Source organism: Pogoniulus pusillus, chromosome 16 (genome assembly GCF_015220805.1).
Source record: "Pogoniulus pusillus isolate bPogPus1 chromosome 16, bPogPus1.pri, whole genome shotgun sequence".
In the NCBI taxonomy this organism is placed as follows: domain Eukaryota; kingdom Metazoa; phylum Chordata; class Aves; order Piciformes; family Lybiidae; genus Pogoniulus; species Pogoniulus pusillus.
In genome coordinates this window covers 5,540,429-5,564,718 of record NC_087279.1, presented here as the reverse complement: position 1 = coordinate 5,564,718, position 24,290 = coordinate 5,540,429, and the positions used below count along the sequence as shown (strand labels likewise).

At 44.0% G+C, this 24,290-nt stretch overlaps 1 protein-coding gene across 21 annotated transcripts in view; it reads right to left on the bottom strand.

Annotated features, from left to right (window-relative positions):
* FOXP1 (forkhead box P1) overlaps window positions 1-24,290 on the bottom strand; it is a 434,335-nt gene that overhangs the window by 173,968 nt on the left and 236,077 nt on the right. For 20 of the 21 annotated variants that reach the window (XM_064156227.1, XM_064156234.1, XM_064156228.1 and 17 more), the window contains one exon: window positions 4,074-4,255. In XM_064156227.1, coding sequence (XP_064012297.1) covers window positions 4,074-4,244 — 171 coding nt within the window. In that variant the 5' untranslated portion in view covers window positions 4,245-4,255. Of the gene's footprint in view, window positions 1-4,073; window positions 4,256-14,924; window positions 15,048-24,290 lie in introns of all 21 variants that reach the window. The other variant, XM_064156236.1, reaches the window with a different exon arrangement.

The following is a 24,290-nucleotide window of genomic DNA, read 5'->3' as shown; positions in this document are numbered from 1 at the left end:
AGCTTGCCAGGTCTGCAAAATAAACTCTTTGCAATCTCTGCAGCTAATCTGTCAACAAATTACTATTAAAGACATACCTCCTAAAAAGTTCAAAAGCATTCTGGATTAGACAAAAGATACTGAGCTTTATACTCATGGGGCAGCACTTGAAGTTCCAGTATCAAAGTGGATCTCACGATTGATGTGGAGAGGTTTGTATTTCTGCCACCACGCAACACAGCATTTGGTGTCTTGCTGCTTTCTACCAGAATTCAACTTTGTATTCATTCTCTTTGTTCAATTCATATTCTTGTTTCTCTGCTAATAATGTGAAGAACACTTTAATGAATAGTCCTGAGGATAAAAATAAAACACAATAAATAATATTTATTTTATAAGCTGAGGAAAGGGAAAAAAAAAAGGAACTGGCTAAGACTGAAGCATCAAACCTTCAATTTGAGTAGACGTCAGAAACCACTGAAGCAACTACAGCTGTGATCATACATTAAAAGGCAGTTTGTCCTCAAGAGCCTTTATTTATTACTCCTCAGTAGGCAAGAGTCACCACATTATTACATACTTTCTGTCCATGCTTCCTTCATCCACAGCCTGACCTTCAGCTCTCGGGTCACTTCAACGCGAATTTTGCACCTTCCAGATATTTCCTGTGATGCCTCAGAGCCAAGAAATGTTACCAGAATTCGTGTGGCAACCAGCTCCCAGGGTTTCTGCTCCATCCTTTGGTTCCGCTTGTGTGGGCACCTTTGGGAACAGGCTCCTGAGTCCCCTTGCCTGACCCCATTCCAAGTGTGTGGGCCATGGTTTAGTGTTGACCCTTCAGCGCTGGGAAGAGGGTTGGACTGGATGACCTTGGAGGTCTCTTCCAACCAGATACATTCTGTGATTCTCATCTCTTTAGAAAGTTCAATGACCCCTGCAACCTTCATGTCTACTCAAGGTTTCATAAGCAGGTTGGCAAGACCCTACCCATTCTACTTCATCCTGACAATCATTCCCATGAGATGCCAACCACTGGCACCCGTGGGTAAGTGGCAGTAGGAGAGCAGCCACAGTGCCAAAATCCTACAGGAAAGGGGGTTTCTTCCTTTTCAGTCTGCTTCTGGGGTGAATCCTCCTGTATGTATCCCCCATTTTTATCCAACTCTTCCACAGATGTACTGTCCCTGAAGAGCCCCTTGGCTCTTCAGTCGCTTTGGCTTTCTTACTTCACAATGACAAACATAACCATCAGTTGGAGCCATTTGGTTTTGTTATACACAGCAGAACTCAAACCCACATTTGCTACTCCCAGCTTAACAACATATTTTACAAGACTGCTAACGCTAAAATAATTTAGCATCAAATCACCCTCCGTCTCCTTGCATGGTAGAATCACACTAAGATGACATGGGAAGCATAAAATTTGTCCTACAAGTCCTCCCTGCACATCCTCTACAAGAGTGCTCACACCACACACCGCTCCTTCAAACACAGGAACATCTGTGGAGCTCCGTATTTTTCCACGGTAAAAATATTTACAAGTTTGTAAACCCATGAAAACTTACTTTAAAAAGCCCCAAAGCATTTCTGTTTTCCTTTCTCATACTAATAAAGCTATTAGTCCTTATAAATTCAAAAATATCACCAAAACCCATGCAGCAGAATTCAGCACAGATGCCTTACACAAGCCATTGTACGTCCAAGTTTCTCTGCTCTGCCACACTCATCAAGGGAACACACAACTAAACCCCAACAGCAAAGCTCAAACTACCCACCAGTGATATTTTTTCCCCTTTTTTTTTTTTTCTCCAAACAAAACAAGTGCCAGGTGGCAAAAAGAAAAGATTTGAGTGAAATGCTCTTAAGAAATAGCTGTTTAATGCAGATCTCATTCATTTGTATTGAAGGAGCGTTTTGTACAACGCATTCTGTTAAGTGACCTGAGAGCATATGTTGTATATGGAGAAACATCTAAACATTATGCTCCATGTTGTGTGTGTATCTGTAAATGCTTGCATTAGCTGTCTGAAAACAACAAGGTTTTCTTCTTTTCAGCGTTTAAAAATATTTTCCAAACACAAAGGTTGATATTTTTATGCTAGCTCTGATGATCCTTTTGTTGTTATCAGGTTTTTGTTTTGTTTTGTTTTTCAATAACTGTTTTAAACTTTACAACGGACTTGCTTTTTAAAAGACAAACTCCGTGGAGAAGTTAGTCATCAAACCCAATTAACGGCAGAATTCAAACATAGAGCATAAAGGTCTTTTAAGAACTTGGAGAAAAGCAAGCTCCCCAACCACATTTACTGTACTGGCAAAGGATAAATAAACTACAAGCTAAAATCTGAGCTGCGAGAAAGCAATCCCAAGCCTGGTAATCCTCCACCCCACTCCCATGGGGGCTGGCACCACTTGTGCCTGAGCTGGGCACCATTTGGGGGCAGGCTGGAGGATCTGTGTAGGAATGAATTGGTGGCACTCCTTAATTGACCGAATGGGCGTCTGTTGAGTGACACATCCCATTCCGCGCAAGATTACCACGTTATCGAGGGCAGCAGGAGCCCTCTGGATGGCTACAGAGAAGCCTTGGCATGAAGTGCCAGCAGTGAAGGTTAGTAACTGGTGATAGTAGGAGTGGAGGAGCAGAGATGTGAGCAGTGCTGGTCCTGGGTGCGTATATTTTCGCACGACTCCCCCTCTGTTTCTCCCTGCGGAAAGCAGCATAGGAAAATTCCATAGCGCTCCTATGGAAAACGCAACCTAACTCACTCATCTTGATACGAAGCCTTTTTAAGACAAGACCTTTGCGCTGAACATATTTTACTCCTCTTCTACTGTCCTATATTAATCAAAGCTGTAACCCCTGTTGTCTTTGCACTACGAATCAGAATGTGCCCCTGGCGAAGAATGAGGGAAAAGTCAACAGGAATTAAGTTTCAGTGCAACTGTTTACTCAACTGTGGCCTGCAGTTATTGAAATTTTATCCGTGGTTTTGTGTGACTACTGCAGTAATGAATTCAGCATGGCTGTGATTTTCTCACTGATGGTATTCTCACTTCAAGTAAAAACTTGTAGGATGAAAATGATTGAAACAACCCAAGCCTGTGCATTTAGTATCATCCGTTTTTCTGACTTGTTTAATTATGGCAGCTTTCTGTCTTAGGTTGGCAAACGGGGGGTCCCCTGCTCCTCCACAAGCCTTCGCTTTGCTTTGTCTTTTGAGAGCAGGATTTTTTTCCTTCTCCACAACAACCTGCTGCGAAGATCACTGTACACTTAGGGGAATCTTAACCAGCTGCCAATCGCTTATTTAAAAAGGTTTTAAAAATGCTTATTGCATTAGAGAAAGTGCAAGTGAGGCGTAAGCGAATCCACCATGGCTCTACTGCAGCCTTTGTTCCCAAACACGTTAATGACACATGCCCGGTGCTCTGCTGCAAAATTCCCTCAGAGGGTTTCAAAATGTTATCAGGGAGAAGACGGCGACAAAACACATTATGCAGGTAATTCACATGGGTGAAACCTGCTCGCTTCCCAGACAGCGCCCCAATTAAAACACGAAAGGCAAAACGCACAACCTGGTTCCGATTCTCCTGACTTCAGGAGTACTGCCACAGGATGGACTTATTTATTTGTTCAGAGGTTTTGCCGCAGCAGATACCTCCACAGCCTTTCTCACTAATAGAAAACATTCTGTTGAGAGAGGTTGCTAGGTTATTTTAAAATTCATTGCACAAACAAAACTTAACATCAGCGTACTTTCCACCCAGGGACGTATTTTGGAGACCAGTTATTTGTAAACAGCGGTTCACTCCATCGCTGCCACTAGACTCAACACATTCAGGCAACAAAAGCATGTCCTGAGCTTCAGGTATTTCCAGGGAACTATTAAAAAGCAACCCCAGAAGAAAATCCCAATGTGTCCCCTTTACGTTAACAACTGCAATCCCCTATGGATAAAAACGTACAGAACGTCATAGGCAAGTCCTCGAAGCATCCTCTGGCTGGCAAATGCAAAGGGTTTGGGAAGGGGGAGGTTAAATGTTTCATGCTTTTTCTGGAAGTAGGAAACTTGGAATACGTCTTACAGTACCTGCTGTTGCTGAAGATGTGCTAAATCTGCAGCCCCAATTTCAACTGAAGGTGTCTCGCCGTTTGATCTCACTTCCCGCAGGCTGCACTCTAGTAAATGGTTGCCACCGCTCGCTCCATTCTGAATGGCTGAACCGTTACTTTTTGTCTCAGTCCCAGATTCTTGCATCATGACTCAAAAACCTGAAATAATTTGGGGGGGGGGGGGGGGAGGGAAGGAGGAAAAAAAAAAAAGCAGCTGTTAAAACAGTTGCTGTATATAAGGAGACAAGCCCTGGTTTAAATCCTGCCAAAACTGTAAACATTTGTCATTTCCCTTCATACGATTTATCTTTCATTAACGGTTCATGCTACTAGTTTATGTTTATTTATCTGTTGGTACAGCTATCATTTTACTAAGTTAGTTCTGTTCTAAATATGGTGTTACTTGCTCAACATCTTTTTTCCCTTAAGAGAAAAAAAAACAACAGAAAACAATTTTGAAGGAACTCATAGAATCCGTAATTAAATTTCTCTAGTTACATCTGGATGCTTTCCTTTGAAACAGATGAGTCATTCTCTGCAGCATATGATGGACAACATCAAAACCTTGAGGTACCCTCGGTAGGGGCAGGTAAGCAAGGCAGAGCATTCACTACTTTGGTTTCCATTAACACCAAGATATTGCTGAATTAGCAACTTTTATTACTCTAAAGCATTTCGGGCCCAGTGTGGGATCTCCTGGACACCATCAGTTTTTGCTTGGGGCAAAACACTACAACTGCTCACAGAATGAGGTTTCTGGGCACCTTTGTTGGCTATGGATTTGGTCTGACTCTGGATGCACTATGGAGTATACAACAAAGAACCCACAGCATTACTCAGCTAAACATCATCTTGGTAGCCACAGATATTTACAGCCAGCTTGTACAGATCCTGACTCATGGTGGATGTCTGTCCTGGGTGAAGATTGTGGGACCCACAAAAATGATGAAGATGAGGACATGGATGAAGGTCAGTGCCCGCTTGGTTACCCAGGAGTTCCTAGGATTCACACATCTTTGGGAACTAACTGACAGCTCTTGTGCACAACAAGACTCTCGCAAACAAAGCATGTATGACTGCAGCTGCAAACCACTATCTTTGAAATGTTCTGATGAGTATTTAGGGGTATTTCCACCTGAAAGGCCTCAAAAGTCCAGGATTTAAATGTTTTCAACCTGCTCTGCTTCTGCCAGCCCATCCTTCCTTCACTCCACGCTCCTCCTCCCACCCTCCCCCAGATTATGGTAAGCCAAGTTGCATCCTCTAAGCATATTTCCTAGTCCATGCTAACTCACCACATGCACATGTGAGCCAAATGCTTCTGTGTGGGGTGGTTCCCCTTGGAAGTAAGACATTTTATGTTTAAGGAAGCTTGAATTCAGTAACTATCTTGAGTTAAAAGGAAGAAGAAAACCTCTTTCCTTCCAACATATAAGGGAAAACATCAATCAGAAAGGCTGAGAGCAAGGAATACATTTCAACTGAAAAGTACCACGGGAAACTCTTTCTCTGGGAACTATGTCGGTGCAGTTCTGAGCCCGCAGCCACCAAAGGTGAAGTACTGGCCAGAGATTATGTCTCCTCCCAATTCTGGCTGCCTGGGTGTCTGCTGGCCCCAGGTGACATTCAGCATCAGATGTTTTGTGCAGAGGTATGCCTGTGCCTAACACAGCAATGCCAGAACTCTCATTCATTCAGTAGAATCACACAGTAAGGATCCATACAAATGATAAGCAAATGTCCTAATTAAGAAGCAGCTTACTAACAACAGCTGTGTCATCACTATGCTCCAACATGAGCACTCCTCCATGATCCACATTTGAAATGGGTGAACCACTCATTAGCTATACCCAGGTCCAACCATGACAGGATCTATCCACGCTGATGGCCACCCAAGCAGGCAGACAGTGCTAGGGCAGTTTCAAATCTTCTGATTGCATTTAAATAAATTTCAGCTGCTCCATAGAAATTTCTTCCAATCTGTTTTGTGAAATCTTTGAAAGGGCTTGAGGGCTCATTATAAGGCTTCTGTCGACTCCCTGGTGAAAGCTCCAGAGATCCAAACAAACCTGCAGCTTTCCCAACACCACCAGCAAAGGCTTTTGGGTTTTAACATGATCCTGATGTGGCACAGACGGAGCATAGTGTGGTTTTCATTTTTGGCACTCTAAGGCAAGCCCGCAAGGATGATAAGGCTTAAATAAGTGCTACATCTACCAAGCCAGGCTGAATTACACATTGGGCAGTGATTGCATGGCACAGATTGCTTCCACAGAAGAGACAGGACTGAGATTCTCCAGACAGTTCACTAGTTACTCTTAAGTATACCATGAAATCTTTACATGCTACACTACTAAAAAGGACATGCTTATTTAACCAGAGATAAATCAAAATGCAAGAACTGATCTGTTCTCTGCTTCCATCCAAACGTGGGGTCAAGTATCAACTGGAGAAAATCAAGCATTACATTAATGTACCTCAGCAAAAGAATCTGGACAAGGATGACCACCACCCAAGACTGGGTTAGCAGGTTAAAACCTAGCGAGTCCTGTCTTTGATTACTGCGATGTACAACAGCAAAGGGTGGGCAGCACAGCACTATCAAGTAGACCACACCTGAGAGAGAAAGGACATACTAAAGAACTAGTAGGAGGTGCCTCCTGTAGACACCATGGTGGAAAGAGAAGCTAAAACCAATGTGCCAAAACACTCAAAGAGTACATTTCATTCTCCAACACTTTCTGATGCAACAAATTGACTGGAAGTGAGCACCTGGATAAACTACTAAGGAGGGTCAGAGAAAACACCAACCAAAGCTCCAAGATACCTCTGAAAAGCAGCAAGAAGAATGTGCACCACTGAGGAGAAAATCTGTCACTGCCTGATCACGAATTGTTGGCTTGCCCTTCTGAGCGCAATATCTCCAGGACACAGCAAATAATTCACAACCAAACTAGTCAAGAGATTATTTATTGTCTCCAGGATTGCAAAAAGCTCCTGGAAAGAAACAACAGTAGAAATTGCTACGATTTTTCCAACCTATAGGACAGAGAAAAAGATGGATTATTTATAGTATTTGGTCACAAAATATCATAGTTCTTGAGAACCTTTCCCATGACAAATTTCCTGCTCTATTATAATTCAACAGAGCCCAGCCAGTCACCACCTGAGCTGCATATGGCTGGCCCCAGTCCCTCCACTGCCTGTGCCCGGACTCTTATGTATTCTGTCCAGCAGAATCATCAGCAGATATGAAGGAAATGGAGTTTGCAAAGGGAATATCAAAAGAATGAAAGCTGTGGCATTCAGACTTTCAAAAACTTCTCTTACAAGCAGAAGTGAAGACCTTTGAGCAAACGTTGCTTTAAAAGCACCCATTTGCAGGCAGTCAACCTCAACATAACTTCACCTGGATGCCAATACAAAACAAATCCACTTTGCCACGATACCTCCAGCAGAAAACAGGATTTGCAAGGGAGAAAAAGATAAAACTGTTTATTTCTTCTCTGTAGTCAAATGTGAGGTGACATAAATAATGGCGGTTTGGTTTGATCATCAAGCGTCGTGTCATGGAAATCAAACTGCAAGAGCCTTCTGCAAGAGTGATTATTATTTGTCTTTTTGAGCACACCTAAACGAGCTGAGGTGATAGCACACTGAGGATGGCTGAGATAATTGTCTCTCCTCAGCACAGAGGAGCGGGCCTTACAGAAGCCTATTAGTGAAATCTGTCATTCAGAATTATGACAGGAAAAAAGCAAAGCAAGGTTGACTTCATGCAACATGATTAGGTTCTGTGGGAATGGAATTGAAGCTTCAGGTCTAGTACCACAAACTGTGATTTTGGTCTGAATACAACCCCAGGTAACCAAAATAGTGCTGAAGAAGCTGCTCTGCATAATGATTTATTTTAGGCTGTGAGGAGAGATCTCATTGCTCTCTGCAGCTACCTGAAAGGAGGTTGTAGTGAGGTGAGGGTTGGTCTCTTCTTCCTAGTGCCAATGATAGAATGAGAGGAAATGTCCTGAAATTGCACCAGGGGAGGTTCAGATTGGGTATTAGGAAAAATTTATTTACTGAAAGGGTGGTCAAGCATTGGAATATGCTTACCAGGGAGGTGGTGGAGTCACCATGCCAGAGGTGTTCAGAAAACTATGCAGACATGGCACTTTAGGACATGCTTAATGGCCATGGTAGCATTGGGTTGAACTGGTCAATGGTCTTAGAGATGTTTTTTCAACTAAAGCTATTCTATGATTCTATGGAAAGCTTCCTTGACACAGAAGAGACAATGTTCTGACTTGAGACATTTGACGCCATAAAAGCATGCCCATCCCACAAGATGCTTTTCCCATATCAAGGGGCCAACGCTAAGCTGCAGTACAAACAACAACATGGAAAACTTTACCCTGAGATCAAAGAGCACATAATAAAAGAAGTGTTCTTCCACGACTTAATGCCAGTTTGGTTTAAAAAAAAACCAGACTCACAACAGTGACTGATTTCTCAAAAGTCCTCTGTTAACCTGCACAAAGCATTTTCTAGCTTTGATGCACAGTCAAACACAAAGCCAAAGCCATACAGTTTGGCCCATCTCCTTGCTGAGTATGTTACATTCAAGGTAGTGGTGTACAAGTTCAGTGGAGTGGAATCAAAGCAAGGCACACTGTCAAGAGGAGGACAACAGCTAATCATTTTCCAGCTGACTTGGACAGAAGTAGGCTGATTTCTTAAGAGCATGGCCAAAATTGAAAAAACAGAGGTTGGATGTGAACTTTGGATGAATCAAAATGATCTCTCTGCGGACTCTAGTGTTGGTGTTTTGAACTAAAATGACAGAACCTGAAGGAATCCCAATTTTGAAAATGTTTTGTGCTAATCTTCAACAGAAAAAAAAAAAAGAATAGGGGAAAAAAAAAAGTCTGTAACATCAGAAAGCATCACCAGATGCTGCAGAGACACGTCTCGAGGCTCCACTGGACTATTTAGATGAGCAAGGTTAAGCATGGAGATTAGTAGGCAGGAGGTGGGCACTGAAGTGTGCAATTTCTTCAGTTCTTCTCCTAGTCTAGTTTCTAAAGACTAAGCAGCATTGTTTAATGCCAGCACAAGGGAGGATTTGCCAACCTAAGCACCCGTCAGAGCAAGGGCCCACGGCAAGTCTGAAAGATGGAGGGGCTGATACTTAGCTGTATTTAGATGCCTCACCATACACGGAGGCATCTGGCGAGACATTTTTAAGACTCCTGAACAAGCACCAATCTACATCTTTAAGCATCTCATCACCTTTAAAAAACTATCCCTGAGGTCTTCTGGGCCTTAAAATCTCTGATTTAATATCCTTCCAGACTCAACCTGGACTACAGATTCAGGATGCAGCCTGCATGTTTCAAAGTTACCTCCAAGGCCGATGGTTTTATTTCGGTTATTAGTACTTGGAGGTGTTTACAAATACATATATGCACATAAAGATCATTCCACTGGTCTGTCCCCTGGGATCAGTGCTAGAGCAAAAATGCTGTCATAATATAGCCCCTTCTTCATCACATTTGTGAAAGATATTAAGCTAACAAAAAGTTCAGTCCTTATGCCAGGGCAGTTAATTAAGTTTGACCAAGTCAGGCAGAAGTAAATTAACATGGCTGATCAATTATTTATATGAAGCAGAATAAATGCCCTTAAAGAACTTGGCCCAGCCATGAAAGGACACGTAAATTAAACACAACACAGATTGATAAAATATATTACTGCTTTTACAGGCAGAAGAGTTAATGGTAAAATCAGGTTCAAGTGACCAGATCACAAGACCAAGTCCTACAGTCTCCAGCAGACACACTATCGTCCATGCAAGGTTTAGAAGTAAACACTTTACCTATTTGCTGCAAGCAGCTGCCCAAAGCAAGCTCAGTTTAGAGCACTTCTCTGTATAATTATATAAAAAACCCAAACAAACAATGTTTGGAAGCATCCCATGACAGTGCAACGTTGCAAAGGCAGGATTCTACCTCTTGAAAATGAAATGTGCCTCAGAGCGCAGCTAGCTCTGGCAACACACAAAGCACGAGCAGAGCTGCTCCTTACCCCAGTGCAGGTAACCAAAGCAAGGCAGAAGCAGCCTGGCACTCCTCGTCACCACCCACGAGAACCACGATGGCTTTCCCAGAGACCACTGCCTCACTCACAGGTGGTCTCTTTTAGTCCCGGTATCTTTGGAGGAAGCACCCTGCAGGGGAAAGCTCCTCAGGCACCACATCCCACCACCACTCCTGAATTTTTCCAGGAACATGCTTCGACGGTCCACAGCCGATGCCAAAACCCCCATCTCCTCCAGCTGACAGCCCGTCCCTAGGCCGGTGAGGTGACCGGCAGCGCCGCCCTGCCATCCATGAGTTCAGCAAAGGAAAAAGGATTCACCAGTGGAAATTAAAAGCCTTGTGAAAGGTAAGGCTTTGATCTACCGTGGGGGAAGGCATACAGATGTTCAGCTGCTCATTTACTAAATTACACCATGTCACAATTAACTGTGAATCAGCCAGCTTCACATGAGCAGCTCAAGGGCTGCCACCACGCTCAGTACAGAAATAACGCCGGGGAGGGGAGTCCAAACTAGCCAGGTGGACCAGATGACTTCTCTCTGCCTGTGTTTGTGGTTAGCACGACTATTAGAAAGAGCCATCCCAACATATGGCATGATTTAACTAAATCAGATCATGCTGAACTCACCAGCCTTTCTCAACTTACAAACCCCTCCGCTCTCGTCATTGCAGATGGGTGAACACCCGTCATGCTTTTAGAGTTTTCAGTAGCCGTCATTTATCCTGCTGACAGGGTGTATTTTAGGTATAATTATGTACTAACTAACTATAGATCAACTGTCAGTACATTAGGGTACTTTTTGGGTAAAACTTCATGCTTACCCCTTTGAAGGCCACTCGCCTACACACGACTGGTGGTTGCTGAATTGTGCAGGAGTATGAGAAAGGAGAAAGGGATTCAAAGAGTAATTAAGGGTGATCTTTAAGAATCAACCAAAATAGTAAGGAACGGAGCGACTCAGGCTCTGCTGTCCTGAAAAGCGACGCTGAGTCACGTCTGACAGCAGCACTGGGAGGAGGAGAAGCAAACCTGGAGCAAGGCAAGGGAGGAACATGCACGGGATGTGTGGAAAGAGGAAACAAAGAGACAGCGACGAGGTGAAATCCTTTGATATTTCCTCAGCTTAAAGAGGTAATTCAGTGCATTAAAATGGATCCTTGAAATTTCAAAGGCTGACACTCGCACAACAAAGATTGTCGAGAGCGCTATTTTGCAGGATTAGAACAAAAACGCACTGGGATTTGCTACACGATCTTGCCTCGCCGAGCAGGACTGTGTACTTGCTGTTATGCAAGCACCATCTTCCAATAGTGAATTTTCATAATTATAACAGAAAGGCGTAAATTTTCTAATGCATGGCAGTTCAAAAAGTAATCAAGAGAATGAGCCTGAGGGCTATTTTAATGTATGCAAAGCTAGTGACCCACAGTAAATGGGAGGTAGGCTTCAATGAATGCAAAGTAATGCACACATACTAAAGACCTGGTCTGATGAGGGACGGCTAAAATTAACACCCAATTAATTTCCGAATTGACAAACAAATGAAACCCATAAATCTACTTTCTCATTAATTTTCTTGTGGTATAATTTAAAGCAGTAATATGAGGGCAAAAACTGAGCATTATCCATCATAAATATCAAAAAAGATAGCACTGTAACACCATAAATTATGCATATTACCTGTTGTTAAAAATGATTAATGTATTATCAACTTTATCGTGCGCTGTGTATGTCTAGACATATCTAAAATCTGAAATTTCATTTAGTGCCTAGGAAATAAAAGGCCCAGGGAACTGGGACCATCCACAGCACATCCTTGCCTTCGCCTCCTGATTCATCTGTGGCCCTGGTGCTCTCATCTTGGCTGGACTCATCCCAAGCTTTGGGGCAGTGGAGGTTGAGCGCATCACTGAGGTGATGCGCTGAATCCCCCCAGGGAAGGGAAACAAACCACTCTTCTCTGGGGGTATCCTCATGAGCTGATCTGCAGCCCCAGCACCTGGGAGGCCTGATAGCCTTCAGTGCCCTCCTGATACTAGGCTCCTCAGTAATGCAAAGCCATGGTGAGGGGAGAGAAGCAAAAAAGGACCAAGGAGGAGGAAAACATGAAGCTGTGACTGAATTCAGTGAGCAAAAAGCCAGAGCTTTCCAAAACTGCTTGCACACATCCCTCCTCCCGATGGATCACATCGGTAACAGACTGAACTTTGAGGAACCTGAACAACTGCCAGGGTTTATGTCCACTTGCCATCCTTGAGTACCCCAAGTGGCAGCTTCACCCAATCCCATCTAGATGCAGGGTGCCACAGCTCTGTAATTAACTGTATACAATGACCCGACCCTTTCACTGTCTGGGTGCGTGGCTTGCTTTGCCGTGGTTACTACTTCAGCAGCAGTGGGTACCATTAGAGCCACTGGAGCCGAAATTCTTTGGAGGCAGCTCAGTGAATGCTCAGCTCCTGATGCTCTGCAGGAGCTGAAATTTAGAAGAGCTCAGGTGAAGAGGAGAAGGAGACTCAGGAGCCTCATCCACTTGTGTCAGACGACTTATTGTGAAATCATGGTCGAACAACTTAACTTCTTAGAGAATCAGACACTGTGGTCAGCCCCAAGGAAATCTCCTCTGATAGGGGTCCTCTGATCATAAACACTGAGACCAGAGAACAAGCAAATTCCAGAAAAATTAATAGAAACAGACAATAAAAGATTGTTTTTTGCTCTGCTTAAAAGAAGTAGATCTGGTCTCCATGAAAAGCCAGTGCACCAAAACATGCCAAGCTGCCAAGGTAACAGGTCTCACTCCTTTCCTAGAGGTAAGACTCAACTTTTCCCAAATGAGCTTTCTGCATTCTCCCTCTATTTTACGCATGCTCCCAGAAGTTACTCCTAGTCTCACCTCAGATAAACAAACCCCCTTTGCAAAGCCAGCTCTATCTCAGTCTATGCCTCTCAGTTTGACAGCTATTAAAATCCATATTCAGCATGAGGCTCATGCCATAGCTGCATAAAAGCTCCAGAGCTGGGCCACTTCCAAGCGACTGGCAAATATGATGTAATCATTTACATACCATCATCGGCAGAGTGAGGTTCCTTCCTCTCTCTTGGGGAGAGCTGTCTTTCAGTCTTGAGCTTGACAGAAATCATCCTTACCATCACTGGGATCATCATTTACTTTAAGGAAAGGAATGGCAAATGGCCAAAAGAACAAAATCCCAAACCAAAGGAGGAACCACAGCTCTTTGTGCCATACGACTCTGTGACTGCTACTGTATGGACGTGAGCACCACCCGCACCAGAAAAAACAGAGTCCTCCAGAAGGAAGGGCACTTAAGTGCAGCACGGTGAGATACTGAGCTGCCTTGGTGGCTCTTGCCCCTTGGGAGTTACCCACCTGCTCATCCCAGCCTGGGTGCAGCAGCTTGCAGGGCTCCCCACGGTGTGGTGTAAAACAGGAACAGAAACTGCAGAGCTATTCTCACAGCCTGGGACTTGCTTGTTTGTATGCACACTGCTCTGAGCTCACAATGTAAAGTCTTCCAGTGTGCCTCAGAGAAAAACAGGCGACCGTTCAACCAAGTAAAAGGCCAAAGATGCATTTAGTAAACACGGTTAGTTTATGCTAGACAGCAGCAGCACTGCTACAGCAAGACGAGATCAAACCTCAGAAGACCAAGAGCTGGCTGTAGATGAATTACACTCCCACCCTCCATGCATATCTCCTTTAAAGTGTTTCTAACCCCCTCCACCAGCCGACAACCACCACAAAGCCAGGTGCAACTTTGCAGTACTTCTGTACAATACCATTTTCACTTCACTGTTTTCACTTAGTTTAAGGCAGCAAAGGTTTGATTCATCGCAGTAACACCAGTCAGTTCATGACCAGCTTGTCCACTTAAACACTCCAGGTACCTCCTGCTTCCCCTCCAGCCCAAACACCATTCTGGTAGCCAAAGCCAACAGTACATTTGGATCACTGATAGAAGCTCCTGAGTACAACACATTTTGTTGCTGGCTTTTCCAAAGGATGAAAAAAGCACAATTACTTAATTTTATCTTTCAAAAGCTTCTTATAAATGCATATTCAAGACATTTTAACAGATTAATTCACATCTAAAGGAACAGAGAGCACCTTGACACAAACAGAGTTAACATTTCCTTCTCAAGGTCACTCTAAGAGGGTTCACTCCCTTTGTGTGCAAAGCCCTAACAATTTACTGTTAGTGCTAACAGGTCCTGCCCGGCATTTGAAATCCAAGCCCCGTTCAGGAACAATAACAAACAGTAATTTTGGAAAACAAAGATGGTGTGAGCAAGTTTTTCTTGTTCATTTGCAAAACAACCCAAAAGCAACAACTGCCAGGATGGCTCCCTCTAATTAGGACTCCCAGAAACCAAAGAGCAAACAGGCAGCATACAGAAATTAGCAGATGCAAACAGAGTTTTCCAGTTATAGAAAGAAGAAAAGCAGCTCAGTCATCTCACTCACAGGAGGAGGAGCAACAGAGCACGTTTTAGATTTTGGTTATTTTTTTTTTTGCTTCTCCATTCAAACAGCTCTGCTTCTAAACCAGAGATTTTCCTCAGAAATAAAGTGAAAGCTTTGCCTTTTCCAACTCCATCGAGGACACATGCATCAATTAAAATCTGCCAGGAGAAAAGAGAGCAACCAAAAAAAAAGCCCCCGACCAAAACGCTGACATGGAATGCAAGGCTGTACCTTCGGGGTGATTACCTGGTTCATAGCCCTATATCTTTGTCCTAGACCTTCTAACTCCTTGTTTGCTCCATGCAGGATTTTCTAGCCATCAGCCGTCTACCGCTGTGCTAGTCGTCTTGCACGAGTGCTCTCTCCCTTCTGAAAAAAGCAAACAACTGGATAGATATCATTACACTAAGGAAATCTCTTGGAAAAACCAAACAACTTGCTAATCTTTCTAGCCCCTTCACCCAAGTTAAAGATAAGCAAAGCAAACCGAAGTGAGTTTCAGCCACATTCCAGGGACAAGCTCCCCTTTTTCTCCTTTATCAAAATCCCAGCATTTAAAGGTTTTTTTTCCAGACCTTGCAGGATAAACTGCTGCTCACACCCGCAAACAAAGCAATATTTGTTTAATAACTGATTGCTGCCATGGGTACAGTAAACAAGGGGCCCAGCATTTGTGTTTATGAACAAACACATCATCTTGCAAGAGCAATTTAACATTAACCAGGTGGAATAATCAACAGATTTCATAGGTGACACTCGGGGCAGGACTAATGTAAACAGAGCAGGGAGGAGAAAGGGGCCACTTTTAGGGAATCAAGGTTGAGGCAAATGCATTACAGAGTAAACAGCTGGGAAGAACTCAAGACAAACAAATAGTCATTCTTCTGACATTTCGAGAAGCAGAAAGGTTGTACGTTACATACATCAGCTGCTGACCACCATGAAATCAAACCAGTTGGGGACCAGGCCTTCTTGTTTACACAGTGCCATGTTTGCTTATAAACAACAATTTGCTGTTACCAACCTCGCATTACTCATTGCATAAACGAGCAGATCGAGTGAAATCCTGTTAACTCTTCTGTGGATCGAGGGGAATTTTTTCCCTCCCCTTTAACAACAACAAACAAAAAGCTTTTGCAAGTCTTGCTGTGCAACCTCAAGACAACAGGGGGAAATAACATAGCTGTGCATCTGTTCCAGTAAAGGGGAAAGAAAGGAGTTGAAAACACTTGAAAGTGTTTTGCAAAACAAGATTTACCAGCCAGGCCACTGAAGTAAAAGATCTATTTGCATTTCTTAGAAAAAATAAATCAGCAACTGCAAAAGGTAGGATAAGGAAATTTCATTTCTCTCTTGAACAAACAAGCAAAATGACATCTTTCTACCCAACTTCATCTGCCCAGCGTGACCACACACATATACATCTGTGCCCATGCTAGCTGTGGGCTTCTCTCCTTGAGCAAGATTGAGGCAGCAGGGCATGGTTCAGCCCTCTTCCTCCTCTCTTTTTTCTCTCCCATCCTCAATCCTCTTCCTTCTGCCTCACATCACTATTCTGCTGTCCCTGCAGATCTCCACAGCTCCTTTTTGCTAACCCACAAAGGGAGTTAGAAGCCCCTTTGAGGTCTTCTCACACCTAAAACCTCTGCTCCTTACCTCATATCTATTTGTTGGCCCTGCGGCACTGTGACATTAGCCCTCCAGGTGCTCAAAATGCCAGTCTCCAAGGTTTGCCACCTTCCATAAAGCCTTTCCTTTCCCAGCTCTCATCCCCACAAAGTTCAAGAAGCTGCCCACTGCAACTCTCCTCCTGGGAGGCTTCTGTAACTTCTCTGCCCTGAACATGGATTTCAGAAAAGATCTGAAGTACAGGGAGAGAAGATGGATGGTCCTATTAGTGAGGGTTAATCCAAGGCTCCAGGTTACATTCCTGCCCTGACACAATCCCTGTGTGTGACCTCCGTGAGTCTCCTCATCCCTCTCCTATGCAAAATAAGTCCTTTAAGACGTTGTACTTGTTGGATGGGGTACAGGATGTAGCTGTGGCCTATACCACAGCTTTTTGCTCCCACCTGCACTGCTGCCCCTGGTTCACCACTGCCTTCTGAAGAGCCTCAACACCACTGAACGTCGAGACAAATCAGCCCAGTTTCGAATATATGAAGCATCCAAGGTCACAGCTGGCCCTGGCACTGCACTCCCCTCCCTTGCCATTTCATGTGCAAACAGCATGGTGGCCAGAAGCCTCCCCTCTCATCATTTTTTCACAAGTTTTAGAATATTTGGTGCTTTTCTTCACAGCACAATCCTGGGCATCCATGGCCAGCCAAGAACCTCTGGTTTATTTTTCAGAAAATATTTAGCCTTTTGTTGTAGTCAAATAATTATATCTAAGGATAAAAAAAAAAAAAAGAGGAGAAAGAAAAAAGGTTCAAACCCACGAAATCACTAAAACCTCCTAATAAGGCAGGTATTTAAATAAAACCCAAATGCAGCATTGTTCAGGCAACTGCCTATTTTTTAATACATCAGGTTGACAGCATAATAGCGGCCAAGATGAAAGGTGCGACTGGAGGACGGGGTTGGCGTCCGCACACCAGGAAAACAGAAGTGCTGCCCCATTTCCTGTGCTTCAGCAGAGTATTTCTGATGTCTGGGGCTGCCAGGGACTTAACTCTGAATTAATGATTACACACAATACCCTCCTTTCTCCCCTCCCTGCAGGACAGCGAGGGCCAGCCTCACCGACCGACTGTGGGCAGGCAGGCACGGGTCACAGGGGATTTAGATATTTCACAGCGGCTTCAAAAAATTTAGACACTGCAACCTGAAGGCTTCTGAAAACATCAAGCCTCACATAAAAGTCCTGATATTTCCCTACTTGAGACAACTGCTCTCACCTCAGCCTCGCTGCCTGCTCCACGCTCCTTTTCCGGCACGTAAAATCACAGTTTATTCAGTACAAAGTAACTACGGTATGATAAAAACTATAAGCATATCATTCAAATGCTTTATTGGTCAAATAGATGGATGCTTTTATTAGTCCAACCTCTTTTGTAATGGAGTGCCACTGATGACCCAGTGTTAGCCTCATTCCCTGCTATTAATCACACTTCTAAGAGCTCATTTTGCTTTAAAATCTTAAGAAATTGCTATAATTTAAAGACATGGTGTCTACATAATGGGAAATGCTTCACAGATTGTATCATTCCACATAACACAGGATTTTTATGGCGATGCTGACCACGGTACCAAGGTATTACAAAACTCAAATAAAACATTTTATGAAGAAAAGCGAAATGCAAACTTACTTTTGCATTTGCGGTTTGCCACATCCATAACGTTTTAATCACAGCCTTTGGGGAGTTGCAGTCTTCAACTGCATGTGGCTTTATGTGGGGTAACACTACAAAAACGCTCCCTGAACAACTACCGACAGAGTAAAACACAAATGAAATGAAAATGTTAAGTGAAAGGATGGACCACGAGAGAGACTGTTCACGCTGTATTTTAACAATGGTAACATGAGGGATTTATCCTTCTGCTGGCTGTGTTACCCCTTTCTTTCCTGCACAGGGAAAACAGATGATGTTTACTGAGAGAAACTTTTATGACAAAGTGGAAGCATCTTACAAATTTACCTACGCTGAGAATTAAATTAATATAATGATGGTCTTAACCCGTATTATTAAAATGTACATTGCAAAATGTTTTGACAGTGTCGACTGCTGCAGGAGGGAAAACACATTTAAGACAATTTCAGCCAAATGCAAAAGCAGAAGCCTTCCATTTTTCAAATGCAAAGTAAAAAGCATCTTTAAGCATCTTCTTATGAAAGAAAATGCAGTGCAATTATGTTATATGGCGCACACAAAAGTGTGCTCTTTTCCTCAGTTCTCTAACAAGGTATTAGTACCTCCTGGCCTTAGGAATACTATGTGTAAATCACATCATAACTCAGAGTGTCTGAATTAATTATAATAGGAGCTGGAGAGAAATGTTAACTTTCCAGGTTGTTGCTAAGGATTAGCCCTTGTTTACAATTCTGTATTTATAGAACAAGAAAAATTTGTCAAATGAAGGGCAAAGAGGAAACCAGGAACACAAATTTAGCTTTGATTTCAAAACAAATCAGATCTTGCAACCGTTCCCTGAAAAGAAAACCAGAGTTTTTAATGTGAAGATGCAAATGAGTCTCAGAATATAAGAATGTTTTATAATTCTGTGCATTCAACACTACTAGATGTTATTTAAAGAATTTATGTTAGCATTTCTCATCCTCACACGGCAAGTCCAAGATGCTGCAAACTAGCATCTATTTAAAATGGATCATGTTTCTGTGGGGCACTGGGTATCTCAATCTCAGGAGGCTGAAGCAGAAGGCAGCAGAGCGTTTGCCTCCCCCAGGGACCACATTTGTAGTGATGCAAGGACTACTCCCAAGACAGCATGCCAGGAGGAACAAGCCTCTTGCCTTCAAAAGGCTTACTTGGAGGTCTGGATCTCCATCCAGAGGGCAAGTCAAGAATCTCAAAACTGCTGGAAAAGACACCTTGCCTTCCCCAAATAGAGCAAGCTTGCCATGTGAACAAGACACCTTCTAAGAATGGCACTCAGGACACCAAGAAAGGTCCATCATCCAAAACACAGCATTTCTGGAGAGCAAACCAAGGCTAGATGGCTCAAGCCTCTAACTCCACGGGAAAGACTGCAGGAGAGGAGAGCGTCACAGCTCTGCAGGGATGTGCAGGTCTGGGGCACCTTGGCCAAACTGGCTGGGGAAGTTTATGTTGCTCACCGTTCTGAGGACAAAGAAAGCACTTCGGCCTCCAGCACTTTCATTTCTTTTGGCAAACAAGGGCACACCCACTACAATTAGGTTGCAAAACCATTTTCATTAGAACTCCTTGTTTTCATACACTTAAAGCCTTCTAAGACCTCCAGTCCCCCTCATGCTCCCGTCAGTGTGCGCTTGTGTATGGAAAACTAAGCAAGGGCTCTTTAGTGGTTTCAGTCTATGGAGCAGCAAACGGAAAAAGGCTTTTTCCCACTGGAAAAAAGAAATTAAAAAGGCAACCACCAACTTCTGAGGAGGGTGACTTGCAAAAATGCTGAGCACCCACAACTGAGGGCATCTAAAGCCCCTGAAGAATCAGGCCCATAACACAATAAGAAAAATGTACTTAGCTAAGCTTTTGTGGAAACATATACAGTCTGCTTGCCTTGCCCTGTCCAAGGGCTACAGCTCTCAGATTACAGCTAGGACAGCAGGATGCAGAAGAGAAACTGTACACGTGTCTGAGAACGTTGGTGCTTATTAAGCTCACACACACACACGCTACAAAAGTACCCAATATACCAGCTTAGCATCACCCAGAACAGATGAAACGGGACAGAAGAGGTGTTTCTCTTCCCCAGTTTTGTGTTTTCCAGGAACAGCTCCAGTCTGAGTCCAGAGCAAGGATTCAACCCCACCACATTGCTGTGCAGGAGACATGTACATACTGCACATGTTCTTCAACAGCCACATGCTCAACAGTGACACACATGGATCCCAAGCACCCAAAAATACAGCTGGTCCTCACCACACTGGCCCAATAGAAGGGGAAAAAAAGTGTGATTTTTTTCCACCTCAAAATTTCATCCTGTGCCTGAGAAAACTCCCTAAAAAAGCTCTGTAGAAACTGATTTGTTTCTACTCACCAAAAAAGCACATATGCCTACTTTTGAGTCAGGATGCAGGAAGCCAAGTTCTTAATCCCTCTTGTGCATTCACCTATGGCTGAAGAGCGATGGCCACCATCAGAGACGGCTAGGAGAGGGAAAAGGGACAACTGGACACAGAATCACAGAATCAAACAGGTTGGAAAGATCTCTAGGATCATCAAACCCAACCTATCACCTAAACCATGGTAGTAAGTGCCTCATCCAGCCTCTCTTGACCAACAGAGAAGCTTCTCCAGCTTCTCTCGGCCAACAACTGCAGGTTGTCATGAGCACTCCTGAGGCTGCCCATACCTAGTCCACATGTGATGTCATCACAGAATCACAGAATGGAAGGAGCTGGAAGGGACTAGCTATATGGAGACATCTAGTTCAATCCCCCAGCTAAAGCGGGGTCACCCAGAGCAGGTTGCTCAGGATGAGGGTAGTGGAACACTGGAACAAGTTGCCAAGGGAGGTATTTGAAGCCCCATTCCTGGAGATATTTGAGGTGGGATTCAACAGGACTCTGGGCAACTTGATCTAGCTGAGAATGGCCCTGCTTACTGCAGAGGGGTTTGGAGTAGATGACCTCTGGAGATCCCTTCCAAACCAGACCATTCTGTGATTGTGATCAGTTGGGTTTCACATCTCTGTGAAGAAGGAGGCTCCATACAGCCTGAGCAGCCAGTTCTGCGAGACAGAGAGCCTCCCCATAACCAGCACTGTGGCTCCAGGACCTCTCCAAAACAAGCTGTGTGGCCCTGGACTGGAGGAGGAGTCCATCATTGCCACGATCAGCAGAATTTGCTCCTTGCTCTAGGAAATGGCCCTTCTGGTGCTGAATCCCCTGCAGCAGGCTGGGGCAGTTTACAAGCAGCGATGTGTGCTAACGCCCAAAACATGCACTGCAGACAGTACTTGAACATCTCCGGCCACATGCAGGTGCATGGTCACACAGATGTGCTGGCTCCTGAACACTGTAAAGCTAAGGCATGTGGCTTCCTGCTCCAGGGCTTGTGAAAGAGGAGGCTACACTCTATTTACACTCTATACAAGACAAGACTATTCAATGTCAGGATGTACCCTAAGAGGGTAATTTGCACCCTACACTGGATCGTATGCTACCGCAGTCACAGACTGTACTGTCTCCTCCTTTGGATTACAACTGTTTGCACAAGTCAAAGCAGAACAAGGAGAGGAACAAAACATACAATGTATTTTGTTCTCCACTGCAGCCACATATTTCAACTGCCTCAGCCGAATTCTTAGAGTAAACACAGCTTTAAAAGAAAACAGCTAGAATAAAGAGCTTCTGGAAAGTTCCTCCTAATTATGCATGCAAGAATTCTGCTACCGCTTCCTCCCATCATCTGAAAAATAAACCAACCACCCAACTTCCACAACTATCTACAGAAGTGCTGCTTTCCCGGACCACATTACAATCCTATCTGAGGCCTGCAAGTTGTAATGAATGCATCTTGTTTTGTAAAATACACAGAGGAGCTCAATTAAATGAACAACTGTAAAGGAAACAGAGCTGATAAAGGAATTAATGCTCCGTGTGCCAGATCGCAACATAACATCTAGGATAACAAAACCGTGTCAAACATGCGACTGCTGAAGACTTAAAAAACATGGAATAAAGAAAGAAGAAGTTCAACTCAAAAATATTTTAAGCTTGTAAAACGAAGATGTGCAAAATTTAGTTTACAGAATTGAGAGGGGAGAATAGACAGGCTCAGAGGGATCTCAGGCAATGAGAGTTGGGGCTGTTCAGCACAGAAAAGGCAAGGCTCCAGAGAAACCTTATGGAGACCTTCCAGCATCTGAAATGGGGCTACAAGCAAGCCAGAAAGGCGCTTGTTACAAAGGCTTGTAGCGATAGCATGAGAGGAAATGGATTGAAGCTTGAAGATGGCAGACCTAGAGTGGGTATCAGGAAGAAATTCTTTACAGTGAAGGTGCTGAGATACTGGAGCAGGTTTTCCAGGGAGGCTGTGGATGCCCCTCCCTGGAGGTGTTCAAGGCCAGGCTGGATGAGGCCTTGAGCAACCTGGTCTGGTGAAAGGTGTCCCTGCCAATACTGGGAGAGTTGAAACTAAACGACTTTTAAGGTCACTTACAACCCAAACCATTCTATGAACCGACAAACCTCCCAGAGCAGTTGCTTCAAGGCTTATTAAAGACACAGAAAGACTGAGTGTTTCGCAATCCCCTGGCTCCACTGACGACCTGCTCCTTTCTCATTGCCCAACCTCTCCTCTTCCCAAAGACCAAGGTAACCCCATTCCCATCCACCAAGGCACGGCTGGAATTCCTTTCTAAGTCTGAGTCTGCATCTCAGTCTGTTTCCCACACCCCTCCCTCCCCTTTCCTTGCCGTTTGCCTGCTCCTCTCGAGCTGCCCACACGCTGGAAGCAGCCGCCAGCCCCGGTGCCTGCTCAGGCTGTCGGCACACACGACACGGTGGGGGCACAGACTAGAGCTCAGCCGGAAAGGAGACATGGAGGCTTCTGCAGAACCTCGCACGTCGCCTTTTCTCCTCTCGCAGTTGGTGTGTGAACTTGTAACTCGGAAATCGCAAGTTCCCAGCGATTTTTTTGGCAACTTGAACGTAGTTTTTTAGGAAAAACATAGTATGGGGCTCTTGGCAGAGGGAGCTAGGCGCTAAGGCTTTTCAGACAAAATACGCAAAGGTGATGGTCTCACAAGCCTTGGAGGGCTTGCTGCAGGAAACGCGGGGTTGGAAGGCAAGAGCACAGAATTCTGACTCCAACAAGCGGTAATAAAAATCTGTGTTCAAGCAGCTCCACAGACACTCACCAAATGGGCGTAATAGCTGCAGATTATATATGCATATATATAGATAAATATATATATATGATACAGAACAGCCAAGGCAATGCGATATACCCACAGTTATACACCATCCAGCCAACTGGGCATCTAGAGAGCTCTGAAACGGACTTTTGACTTAAAAGGCAAGACTATAGGAACTTTTTGGCAGACTTGAACATCAGTATACTCAGGGGAGAGGAGGGAGGAAAATGCTTTAAATTGCAGAGATGCTAATCTCCCAATTTTGATGTGTCCAGCTATTAGTCAAGCTGCTTGGTCAAAGCATCTGTCCTGAGCCATGGGCTTTGCTGCAGCCTCATGGTGTCAACATAAATACTTTATGCTTCCCCTGCTTCTCCAGCCATGAGCAGCACAGGGGTTACATGAAGCACTTTGTATCACCTCATCACTAGGCAAAGGCTACTGATGTCCCTTCCTCCTCTTAGCAACGTGGATTTAGCACAGTATTACTTTGTTCCCTCCTTTATGTAGGACATTTGGTGGAGGTGTGAAGTTAGAGAATCTTCTTCAGGAACATCACTCTGAGGACTGCTGACCTGCATGGAGTTTCCAGCAGCAAAGATCCCATGGGCAGTAGCCACGATTACCACCACAGAGGGATATAATGAAACCAGCATGGACAGCATCAGAGTTTCCTGCACTACAGCCAGCAGCTTCAACAATGCTAAGTACACAAATTATTAATTACCAGCATTATGACCCATAGATGGTCATGACCCACCAAAGCCATCCAGATGAAGAACTTTAGCAACTTCAATTAGGGGGTGAGATGTACCATGATTAATAGACGAATTCTGCTGAACTGAATGTGAGAGAACACAGACCATTGCATCTGAAAAGGCAAACAATGTGTGTGTGTGTGTGGACGTTTGTATATATGCATCTACACACTCCACGCATTACTTAGTATGGTAAGAAATTCCAGTAATGCTCAGATATGGACTACTAATTTATTGACATCATCAACTGGAAATTATCATGCTGTTTTTGTGGCGGTGTTGCTGTTGCTGGGTTGGTTTATCGTAAGAAAATATGTGTAAGAAGCAC